This window comes from Nymphalis io, chromosome 1 (genome assembly GCF_905147045.1).
Source record: "Nymphalis io chromosome 1, ilAglIoxx1.1, whole genome shotgun sequence".
NCBI classification, from domain to species: Eukaryota; Metazoa; Arthropoda; class Insecta; order Lepidoptera; family Nymphalidae; genus Nymphalis; species Nymphalis io.
The window spans coordinates 11,516,258-11,529,093 of record NC_065888.1 but is presented as its reverse complement, the minus strand read 5'-3'; the positions used below and the strand labels follow the sequence as shown (position 1 = coordinate 11,529,093).

Sequence of the window (12,836 nt, the reverse complement as noted above, 5' to 3'; positions counted from 1 at the left end):
ACGCTAATCTTTGAAACGGCTTAAATGATTTGGGTGCGATCACTACTGTATTGTGACAAACTTCACTTAAAATTTAGTGTTCGTTTTATTTAAATCTGTTTAGAAATAAAAAAGTTGTGTCAAATTTAAAGAATCACGTCGAGCATTTATTCGATAAAAAAGCTATAAAATAACTAGCTAAATAAATGATAGTCTGTAAAATGTTAATGATTGAAATATACGAACAAAACAAAGTTAAAAAAGGGACAGTTTTCGAAATTCAGTAATTCAATCTATATTCTAAATCCAATAATTTACAATGGAATTTGAGCTCAGATCTATATGATCAATCGTATTAAATAGGGTTAAGCTTATGCTGGACATACGACGTTTAAACGCACCCAAGCGTATATGTAAAGCGCTATTGCCCGTGGCTTCACTCGCGTGTAAATATAGTTAAGGATGAATGAAATGGTTGTATGGAAGTCAGTGATTTTAAAGTAAAAATTTTAAAGCATAAAATGTCATTCTGATATATTACGACGTTTTTATTCAACAATTAACATACAGTGATGCCTGTAGTTTGACATTATATATTTTATAGTGATCATAATGAGTTAAGTAAATTATTTTAGATAGCCCATTTAAGAGGAAAGGTATCTATAGTGGAGTGGAGTAGATAGAAGTGAAGCACCAATGAAAAATGTTGCAAAAAACGGGGAAAACTTATTCCTTTTGAGAGCTTCCGTTGCGTGCGCTGCGTTAACGGTTAAAGCTACACAACAATCATGAACGACGGAATTGTTCCTCTTGAAAAGTTTATAATACGGTCCGCAATACTATGTATTATCTATCCTTTAAGGTCGACTCACTATAATACCCTTAAGTATGGTAATCAAAATTGTTCTAAAATAATGCATTATTTGCAGTCGTTTTTTATAAACATGGCATTAATTCTTAGTTTTGACATATTTCAACAAGTAGCTCAGTAAGTTGTTTGAAAATATTTAAATTTAATTATATTTATTTATTTAGTAAGAACTTTGTAAGTTAAAGTTTATAGGCTATATAGATATTTCGTTTCGTCGACGCATGTATATTTTTTCTCATTGCTTTGTTAAATTTATACTTAGACAACCGTCTAAATAATAAGTACCTACGTTAATAATAACTACTTATTTTTTAAATGCACAGACACAATTTCCTATGAAGGTATAATAGTTGCAGTCAAATTAATAAAGCACATTCAAGTATGTCGGAATAGATTTAAGGGAATGCTGTTTTCTCATGGCCAATAATATGTTGCACTATCTAGATCCGGGTGCGGTGAAAACCAATAAATACTAATATCCCACGACAATAAAACTAAAAACGTTGTATATACTGAAATATGATGTCTGCTTTTAGTGATTTCTTAAAGTTACACACACAGCTAGTAAAATAATATTTTTTTATTTGATACTTGTAAATTTATCTAGTCTTTCTGATCAGTTTTATTTCTTTTTAATAGAAATGGTCCTTACCTTAGAATAGAATATATATTGTTATATTTGTTTTCATATTACTATTAACATATCAAATTCTTCTTCTTCTATAATAAATAAAAAAATATAAATGTTTGTCCTCTAGAGTTTCTAAAACATTCATTCGATTGCGATAAACCTTGCTGTTAAAGTAAATTATTCTGTGTACACTTCCTTTTTTATTTTAGAGTTCCATTAAAAATCTTTTTCATGTTATATTTTGATTTAATTACGTAATTTCTTGTTATTCGCGTTCAATAAAAATGGTTTTTAACATATAGTCGAAGTAATAAACATTATAATAAAAAAATATATTCAAAGATAATTCATATTTTATTTCAATCTTTAATTACAAATTATACATTGTTTTGCATCCAAGTAATAAAACGGGATACACGAACGTTGACACCAGGGTAGCGAGCCAAGGCACATCTTTCTCCCCAAGAGCAAATACCGACGATAATGCCATTGTACATCAGAGGACCGCCAGAGTCTCCCTGGCATTGGTCGCGGCCGCCGACATCGAGCACACCGGAGCACAACATGTTGTCAGTAATAGCGCGACCTAACTCAGCGTAACGGCTTCTGCAGACAGCTTGGTTAATAGTGAAAACTTGAACGTGGCGAAGCTGTTCAGAAGGTCGACCTCCATACTGAAAAATATTTTGTCATAAAATATTGATTTTTTGTACTCCTTGCACACAAATAAAAATAAATAAAACGAAAATTGAATAAATGAAAAAAAATTACTTAAGCGAGTAAACAGTGTCATTTATTAACTACAATACCAAACTTTTATTTCTATAGTAGTATGTATTTTTATAAGATGGTATAGGTGTGTAGTAGTGTAAAAATAGTTGATAAACATTAATAATAAGAATTACTGTGTGCCAGCTTACGTGCAAGATCGTATGAGCTAACGTAATTATATATGCAAATAATATAACATTTAAGATACTAAATAAAATAAAAAACAAATTGAATATACTTCAAGCCAACATATGTGCACGTAACATTTTATAAAATGCTCAGACAGCAAGAACACTTCCGAATGCCTCAATGGTCCCAGTCGGACCAGTGACGCATTTGGTTTTTCTGTCAACTATCTAAATAATATTTGTTCAAACTCTCTGCTGTATCAGATTGCAGCTCCATTAGATAATGTCAAATCATCCATTAGATAATGTAAAAGCATGTCCTGCGTAGTAGCAATCTTGAAAATTACGCCACGTTTTCGAAATTTGAAACTTACACTAGTAAATCCCCATCCGATGGCCCACACTGCCTGATTATCGCCTAAGTTGTAATTGGAGCTAGCGAAGCGCCCATTACGAACGTTGTTGTTGTTAAAATCAAACACGCCATTGATTCTTACGACTGCAACGTCACTGTCTGCGGTTGGTCTATGGTAGTTGGGATGAATAATGATTCTATTGGTGGTATGGACAATACCACCGCTGTTAGCGTTTGTAGAGCCAACGCGTAGACGCCATTGGGTAGCGGAAGGATGATGACTGAAACGAATATTGTTATTTAACGTCTGGACAGAATGTTATGTTTTTTACACAAAATGCAACAATACTATATTTAGACTAAATCGCTAGTATTAATTTATAAAATATATTAGTTTTTAAAAAAGAGTTCACTTACATGAAACAGTGAGCAGCAGTGGCGATAGCTCTGTTATTTAAAATAGCACCACCACAAGCCTGCCAGAATGATCCAGATCCGGTTGGTGAAAGAAGCATAGCGACAGCATGAGGGTACTGACCGATCGATGTCACAGATCCCCCAACAATCCTCTGAGATGTAGGACCGGCTGAAAAATAAAGTCACATAAATAATAGAACTAATCTTTTCAACGTGTTAGTATTGCGCTGAACGAATTAAAAGTTTTTGTCTCTCTTGTATTATAACATGGATACATAGAGGTACAGTGTATTTTTATCACGTTAAATTAAAGAATTCCCAGAAGCTAATAAATGTCCTACGATTAACTAAATATCTCATGTTTACAAAAGCTCATCACTTCATCGAAAAAACAATCACAATTATGCTCCTTCAATTAGTATAGGGATTTAGTTACGTAACACATATAATTGACTTACCAGCAGCCACCGCCAGGCCGAGGGCCAATATAATGAAAGCACGCATTCTTTCTGTTTAGACAACTGTTGTGACAACTTTCCTGTATGATGAGTCTTTTATATGTTCGACAATTGATACGTTAATAAGATTATCTATCGGTTATTTAAGCCCACAGATAATACTTAATCCTCAGGATTTCAAATCTTAGATTAATCATTCGGAACAGATAGGGAATTTGAAACTAACGTTCATGTGTCTAATTTTACATTGAACTAACCAACTCAACTGCAGTAATGTAAAAAATATAATTTTCTATTAATAGTGGCGAAGCCGGACATATTTTTTATAACCACTTATTATCGTTAATCTTTATTTGTTAGTTATTGGTCGATAAGATATTTACTAGTCTATAACTAATGACCTAACAAAACTCACCTTTCTCTAAACAATTAGCCTAGGCTTCTGTCTTGCAAATTATTTTTAGTCTATTCTTTGTATAAATTTTATAAAATAATTGTAAAACAGTATTATTTAGAAGAAAAAACTATACGATCAAAATATTTATTTTGAATATCTACCGCCATCTACATTGCTGTAAAAAAGGGTGAGTTTTTATTAATAGTGGCTGTAACTTGTTTTCTGTTTTTGTGTTTTCGACATGACCAGAAAGGGTTCAAGTGCCGACTTTACGTGCATTCCCAAGCAGGACAGTAGAAGCATTGTCAAATTCCAGACGACAGAGAATTTTTCAACAAAACAATTCAATCACTTTTAATCGACCCAACCTTAAGTTTTAAGCACAACCTCGGCATATTTAAGCTTTGGGTAAAAATATTCTATCTTAACAATTTATATGCCAATTAGCTCGAATTAGATATTACTATGTATGTGTGTATAGCATTTATTTATATTTATTAAGTCTGTAAGTTCACGTGTATATGGATTTCCTGACGGCAAGTAATCATCACCGCTCATAGACATTGGCGATGCAAGAAATATTAACCATTCCTATCAGATGATATGTCCTTTGTACCTTGAGCTCACTAACCCTTCATACCGTAACACAACAAAACAAAGTATTGCTATTTGATGCTAATATATCGTGTGAGTAAATATAGTATACGTTTATATTTATGCGTATATGTGTGTCACTGATATACAGTGACATCTATGACACTTTTCCCAGTTTTTACCAATTATACTAATTCTGTGACTACTGGTTTTCTACTGTCGACTTTTTACTGATACTGCAGCTTATACGCGTATCTTAAAGGCGTATATAATTCAATATATCACCATCTTAATATAGACTATCTTTTATTCCCATTTGGTCAACATAATACAATATTTATGACTCACTTCCATATCGAGTGTGTGGAATATAAAGAACATCAATCGAAGTATGTTATCGATAGTGACAGTGAGTGATAATTATCAAATTAGTTTCTATCCTGGACTTCCGTTTGATTTTAATATTAACAGCCTGAAACTACCATTGGTACTTTGGCGTCAAATCTGATCTAGAAGATATTATTATGTTCTTGTATTAATATTCATCTCGTTTTTGCTCGTAGCGGGAAAAAATTAAAATTACGTTTATGAGAACGTATGAGACATAGCAGCAATATGATGCTATAAATAAAGCACTCGAATCATACTTAAGAATAGATGAGACATATTTTTGCACTGGCTTTTATATAAAGCTTGCACAATCAAGAATTAAGCAAAATTACTATTATATATTACTTTTATTTGATTTTGTATGGTTACACACTTTCATTCAAATAAAAGTTAAAAATAAAATATTGCTTACAAACTATATTATATCTTCAAGAGTTATATCTGATCAAAAACATAAAAGCGTAAAATCTTTGCTAAAATGATGCGGGTTGCATATGTCGAAAAAAAAAACTGTGTCATATGTGTCCAACAACGTGCATTGGAGCAGCGTAATTGAAAAAACTCCAAATCTTTTTAAGATGAGTTGATTTTGCCCAGGTATTTACGGGCTGGTACTTTAATTTTATAAGCTCCCTTAGTTTGCCTCCGGCGCTTGGAAATTTTGTTAATAAAATAATGAAAAAAAGCACAAATTTTATCAAAACATTAAGATCTGGTTTTACGTGGATTACTTAATCTAGTAAAAAGAATTAACTCATAATCTTCATTTAGATATGAAGACGAAATCCAACAAGGAAATTAAGGAAAAATTTGTACATTAAAATGTAAATTTATATTAAATTTTAATTGAATCATAATTTATTTAATTATTTTATAAAACTAGTTATTCTTGCTTCTTATGCTGCCTCGTATTGACTCGTAGTTTTTTTTTTATAGAATAGGAAGGTGGATGAGCATATGGGCCACCTGATGGTAAGTGGTCACCAAACGCCCTTAGACATTGGCATTGTAAGAAATGTCAACCATCGCTTATAGCCAATGCGCCACCAACCTTGGGAACTAAGATTTTATGTCCCTTGTGCCTGTAATTACACTGGCTCACTCACCCTTCAAACCGGAACACAACAATATCAAGTATTGCTGTTTTGCGGTAGAATATCTGATGAGTGGGTGGTACCTACCCAGACGAGCTCGCACAAAGCCCTACCACCAGTAAACTAACTATATACCACCAGTGACTAACTTATAAACTTATAGTTCCCAGTGGCAGCCCGAAACTTAGAATTGCATATGTTTATATTCTTATGCCTTGGAAAGAATGTTAAGTCTTTGTTGCTGCGACTGAACTCTTTCCGGTCGTGTTAGATTTGCAGTTTAATCGGAAGAACAGTACATACTTGTTGACTATAGCATATCCTGCATAGTTTACCTGGAGAATAGCTGCTGGTTAAAATTGATCAGACCCCGATAATGCACGGTAACACAATTAATAAAACAGGTGATAGAATTATCGCACGTACTGATATTTAGAAATCTAGGGTATTTGACGACCTGACAATTTTTTCTTTAGATTTTAGAGTACTTCAAATTAATATAAATTAAACAGCTTGCCAGTGGCATATAAAATACATAGTTAGTTCAATCTACGAAGACGCGCCCTACTATGTGTGCCTCGTTATGTTTTATTTTACTTAGATTAAAATTTTGCCCAAACTGCTGCTGGTTGTGGCAGAATCATAATTTCATTGTTTCTCAAAAGGTGTGAGAAGTCGTAATAAAAGAATCCACAACCGTCAATAAATATTGCACATCTACCCTTGAAAAGAGACAATCGGCTAATTTCAGCTTAGTAGAACGTTGTCTGTAATATAGAGTTGTAAAACTTTTTTTTTTTTTATACATGCCCCGGGATGGCAAATGACTCTACTCTACCTGACGGTAAGTGGTAGTAGAGTCCAAAAGCGACGACGTCCAGTACAGTCGGGAAGAATGTTCTGTAGTAGCCGTCCCCGCCTTGCCGGCCCGCAAGATGCCTCTTCACACCTCGTTTGAAGGAACCCGGGTTGTAAGAGGAGGAAAACACGTGAGCTGGTAGGGAATTCCATTTTTTGGTAGTGCGACAAAGAAGGAGTTGCCAAATTTCTTTGTGCGCGATGGAATTGATGTCACAGTTAGGCGGTGAAATCGAGAACCAGCTCGCGTGGACTTAAGAAGGAAGGGGGAAGCAGGAATTAAAGAGAATAATTCCTCAGAGCACTCGCCGTGATACAGTCGATAGAAAGCGCTCAGTGCTGCTGTCTCGCGACGCAATTGTAAAGGTTCAAGGGTGTTTGTGACCTTTACGTCGCCAATAATGCGTACTGCACGTCGCTGCAACCGGTCCAAGGCCTCCAGTAGGTACTTAGCGGAGCCATCCCAAAGGTGCGAGCAATATTCAACGCAAGACCGTACCTGTGTTTTGTATAACAGGCACAGTTGTTGTGGCGTGAAAAAACGCCGCACCTTGTTCAGAACTCCGAGTTTCCGTGAAGCTGTTTTTATAATAGCCTCGATGTAATCCCTTGGACTAAGGTCGCAGCGAACGTCCATCCCCAGCATGGCGATTTTGCTTTGTGTCATCAGCGGTGTACCACAGAGGGAGGGATGAGGGTAAAATGGTGACTTTTTCGTGAGAGCGCATACCTGTGTTTTCTTGGCATTAAACTCAACAAGATTATCAAAACCCCATTTGGCGATGAGCTCTAACGTCCTATCGAGTTCAATGACAAGATTCTCCCGCCTCTCCTCAGTTTCCGCCCGCCCAGCCACTGGGCGCCCGTGGTATCCATCATGCACTGTACTATCATCTGCATAGCAATGTATGTTCCCAAGAGAGTGCATATCATTGATATGCAAAAGAAAGAGTGTGGGAGATAGCACAGATCCCTGGGGGACGCCAGCATTCACTACATAGAATTGTGAAGCGCAACCATCTACTAAAACACGAAGGCTACGCTTTTGTAGGAAGCTGGCAATCCAGGTGCATAGATGAGCAGGCAGACCATATGCCGGTAGCTTGGAGAGAAGACTTCTGTGCCAGACCCTGTCGAAAGCCTTGGAGATATCAAGGCTGACAGCCAACGATTCTCCATGCTTGTCGATAGGTTCACCCCAGAGGTGTGTTACGTACGCTAGAAGATCACCTGTGGACCGTTTTGGTCGAAACCCGTACTGACGATCATTAATTAGACAGTGATCTTCTAGGTAATGGATCAGTTGGTTGTTTAGAATCCGTTCCATCACCTTACAAAGTACTGAGGTGATAGCTATTGGTCGATAATTTGCCGGGTCAGACCGATCCCCTTTTTTAGGAACCGCTTGCACATTACCTCTTCTCCAAGCCTCCGGTACACAACCCGAAGAGAGAGAAAGTTGGAACAGGCGCGTTAACACAGGAGACAGCTCCACCGCGCACTTCTTCAGCACAATGGCTGGTATTCCATCGGGACCGCTAGCTTTCCGTATATCAAGTGATTGCAGCTCCGCACGCACATCACGTTGCCTGATTTTGATGTCAGGCATCGTGTGGCCACATGAAGGTGGCTGCGCACTACAATCATCGATCACAGAGTTGTCGGCAAAGAGTTTAGCCAGGAGGTCGGCTTTCTCCTGCGGACAGTGAGCTAGCGATCCGTCCGGATTTCTGAGCGGTGGCAGCGAAGGTTGGCAGAAATTGTTTTGCACAGACGCCAGAAGCTACGGGAGCCCCTAGGATGCGAAATAAGATCATGACCAATCTGTACAATGCGCTGTGCATCCGCTCTTGTGTATGCCTTCCTACAGGACTTGGAATTTTTATTGTAGTTTGCTTTCAGTAAGTCAATGTTAGATGCCCCGCTAATGCAGCCGTTGATCCACGCGCGATATGCCGCCTGCTTAGATTTCATTTCAGGCACATTCACGAGTGAACCAACGGTTACGCGTACCCCTATTGATGAGATCTGAGCTAGGAATGTAGTATTCCATTCCTAACATGATCTCATCAGCAACAGCAGCGGCACCAGCTGTCGGGTCATTCCCACTGAAGCAACGTTCCTTCCAAGGGACTGACGCATAGTAATCGCGCATACCGTTCCAATCTGCCGACTTATAGTGCCAAACGCGACGTTTGCATACCGCTGATGGCGGCAGCTTGGCCTGTGGCACTTTGGTAGATATAAGGCCTTGATCCGAAGAACCAAGTGGAGCTTGAACCACAACCTGATATTCCACCGGGAGAGAAGTCAGCAGAAGATCCAGTAGAGAAGGCGCTTGCCCATCAATGTCTGGGATCCTGGTGGGCTGATCAACCAGTTGGATGAAGTAGTGTGTGAGAGTAAAAGCATGAGTAGTTCTTCCAGCATGGTCAGTTTTGAGGGATTTCAACCATGACTCATGGTGAGCATTAAAATCCCCCAAAAACACCAATTCCGCGTTAGGAAACTGCTCTTGCGCAGCATTTGCCACCCGATTAAGATGGTCAAATAATCGGCTTGTCTCCAAGTCACCATTATGGGATCTGTAGAGGCACACGTAGACTCGACTCTGACGAACCAGGTCCACACGTACCACCAACATGGAGAAGGAGAGGTCCTCCAAGCAGCGCAATCGGTGACAACAAACATCCGCCCTGACGAACAAGCATACTCCGGCTTTCGCTTTAAAAGATTCTTCAAGCATGTAGCCGGGATAGTTAAGGTAGCTGGTGTCGGCAGGGCGGCGTATTTGCGTCTCCGTGAGAAACAACATTGCTGGCCGTGCTGTCTCGAGATGGTGGTGGACAGCATTGAGGTTAGCGTGGAGTTCTCGGATGTTAGAGAACTCGACCTCAAACAGCGTGGGTATGGTGGGGATGTGCACCGCTGAACGACCGTTATTTCTGAGTTGCGCTACCATTTGGAAAAATAAGGAAAAGAGACGTGAAGCGAGCGACGTATTGCCACGATAGGGATGGGCAAAGTATGGAGGCGTGTTTTCCCAAATGGTTGCCAAAAGGGAAAATATACTGATCCGCCGGACGGAAGGGCCCCCGAACCTCCCGGAAGTGGCCGCCAGGACCCCACATTCCGGTCACCAACCGGCACGACGGTCCACCCCGAGATTATGTATGGCCTGGTGTGGCAGCCTCGCGAGCTGGTTAGGCACGCTCTGGCCCCTGTACTATGCCACGGGCGGCCAGCGGAACAGCCGTTTCTTCAGGTCTCCCTGTCCGGCAGGTCAATACAGTTTCCCCTGGCATTGGTTCAACAGCCGTCTCCACTGGACCAACACCCATCGCGGCAATACTCGCTCGGGCACTGGCTGTACGCTGGCTGACCTCAAAACGCGGCTGCAAGCCACTTCACGAGTTTTTCACCATGCGTACGGTGGTAACAAGCCAGGCGGATGTTAGCATCCTACCACCAGATGAGCAGATGGTCGCTCAGATATCCCTTAGTCGCCTCTTACGACACCCATGGGAAAGAGAGGGGCAGTGAAATGTATTCTTTTTCCGTCTCTGCACGGATAACCCCCACCTTTCAATAATTTAAAGTTGTACGATGGCATTTTTAGTGTGTTGTTTTGTTCTAGTTATCACCAAAGCAGTGTGCGCTGTGTATAACCAGAATAGAACACATCACAAACCACATCACGAATCACAACAAATTTGTTGAAAGACAACAATCCTAAGCCCCCCCCCCCCCGCTCAATTCAAGACTTTTTCATTCCGCCACGAGACTCCAGTTTTTTTTTATAGAATAGGAAGGCGGACGAGCATCTGGGCCTGATGGTAAGTGGACACCAACGCCCATAGACAATGGCGTTGTAAGAAATGTTAACCATCGCTTACATCACCAATGCGCCACCAACCTTGGGAACTAAGATGTTAATTCCCCTGTACCTGTAATTACACTGGCTCACTCACCCTTCAAACCGGAACACAACAATACCAAGTACTGCTGTTTAGCGGTAGAACATTTGATAGATTTTATTTATCATCACAAGGAGAGGTTAACAGTTTTCCGTGAACACGGTACTTGATGAACATGTGTATACTGTGTCGCGATTGCCACCATATCATCCGGATTTTAATTCAATTGAAAATATATGGTTTTAACTGAAAGGCTATGCAGCCACTAGAAACGTGGATATGAATTTAACTACAGTAAAAATTATTGACTGAAAAAGTAAACATGATCGTGGCTGAAGCTTGGAAAAAGTATGTAACTTAAAAAAAAGTACATCAACATGATACAAAAATGATCTTTTTGTTTTATTTTTCCATAATCTATAGAATAAATTGGTGTATTTTGTTCAATAACACAGAAACTCATAATTGTTTTAACAACTCCTAATAGATACTGGGCTGTTAGTGTTTCGTGCGACAGAGATAACACTCTACGAAGCCAAAATTATTCGATTGTCTCTTTTCAATGGTTGATGTGCAATATTTATTGACGAGTATACCATTAAAGCCATTAATACCATTGAGCTTGAAAATCGTTTTAGATTTTAATATATAATGCATCTATATAGAAAACTGATCACCTATTTAAGTCATAACTCCCGGTCACAACAATGCAAAAAAATGTCCTACATGCGTATCTTCAAAGTACACATTATGCCATTATTATATTAGAAATCATGAAAAAAAAGTAACTACAATTTATTTAAAGCTCGAACAATATAAAGATAGATAATATTACGGCTATTTTAAGTATTTTATTTAAATAAATAAATTAAAAAATATATATTTAAATTATTTCAATGAATCAATTATTTTTTTAATACTCCGGTTACAACTTTGCACACTATTATTGCTATTTTTAGTAGTCAATTTAAGTAATTTAAAATAAAAGTCAAGTAATTTCAAATAAAAACATCAACAACGATACATGACATCATTCTATGAAGATAATTTTAAAGGAATAAAATGGTATTTTTTAAATAATAAATGTATTAACCAGATAATGAGTAATGTACATACATATATGATACAGTAGTTAATAACTGATTATTTAATTCCATAAAAAGTATTTTATCCACAACAAGTAATAACGCCACACTTGTTTTGCATTATTCGTATTTTATAAATTTATAGAAATAAATGAAATTGTAGTGTCTGACTGTGATTTCTAAATACCTGAGTTTTTTTCAAGTTAATATTAATATTTGCGAGTTACCAAATCCAAAACAATATATTTTTTTATTTGTCTGTTTGTCCAGGCATCTTCAAAAAATAATAAATAGTTAATAATATGCATAAAAACTGAAGTATTATAAAAATTATTCTAAAATTACTACAAAATAACTTTTCATAGTATTTATATTTTTCAGTTACCAAAACCAAAAAAAACTATTCTTTTTATTTAAAACTACCGCTGTAACCTAATAATTTAAATATTTTATATGTAAAATTAAAATAGGCATTATGTACGTTAAAATATAAAATTTGTAAGGATTTTTGTCACAAACTGGATTTCACGCTAGCGTTGATTTTGCTAGTTTAATAAAAAAAAACGAAAATAACTTAAATTATTTCATTCGTTATTACTTTTATTTTACTAAAGTAGGCTATTTCAAGCAATGATTAATCGAAACTTAAAAGGTTCAGTATTTAAGAGTACATTTTACCGAATGCGGATGCATGTCAGATGAATGAAGAATAGGTTTTTTTTCGCCCTCGGCACGGATCGGAGAGGTTGCGATATCATGTTTATATAACGTATCCGCGGCCCCTCCCATACTGTGCTCCGCTCATGGCTCGGCAGGACACTCCTTTCTACGCTCCACGCGGTGTTTGCCTCCAACGTATGCAGTATCCTGCTCCACGCCAAGTGGTGGCAC

The 12,836-nt window shown here is 37.6% G+C and overlaps 2 protein-coding genes across 7 annotated transcripts in view; one reads left to right on the top strand and one right to left on the bottom strand.

Moving 5' to 3' along the window:
• Positions 1-12,836, top strand: part of LOC126772352 (solute carrier family 12 member 6) — a 337,172-nt gene that overhangs the window by 233,979 nt on the left and 90,357 nt on the right. The gene's annotated exons all lie outside the window — the stretch shown is intronic.
• Positions 1,859-3,663, bottom strand: LOC126772667 (trypsin, alkaline A-like). Its single transcript, XM_050493113.1, has 4 exons — positions 3,611-3,663; positions 3,153-3,321; positions 2,755-3,016; positions 1,859-2,155 (listed from the first exon to the last, which is right to left on the bottom strand). Exons 1-4 carry the CDS (start codon positions 3,654-3,656, stop codon positions 1,859-1,861), a joined length of 774 nt encoding a protein of 257 aa, XP_050349070.1. The 5' UTR covers positions 3,657-3,663.

Excerpts from the sequence above, each read along its gene's own strand:
- LOC126772667 (XM_050493113.1), bottom strand. The coding sequence starts at position 3,656 with ATGCGTGCTTTCATTATATTGGCCCTCGGCCTGGCGGTGGCTGCTG. Across the intron at positions 3,017-3,152 it reads ACTGCTGCTCACTGTTTCAT|TCATCATCCTTCCGCTACCC; the intron begins GTAAGTGAACTC and ends TATTCGTTTCAG. Across the intron at positions 2,156-2,754 it reads TCGGATGGGGATTTACTAGT|TATGGAGGTCGACCTTCTGA; the intron begins GTAAGTTTCAAA and ends AATATTTTTCAG.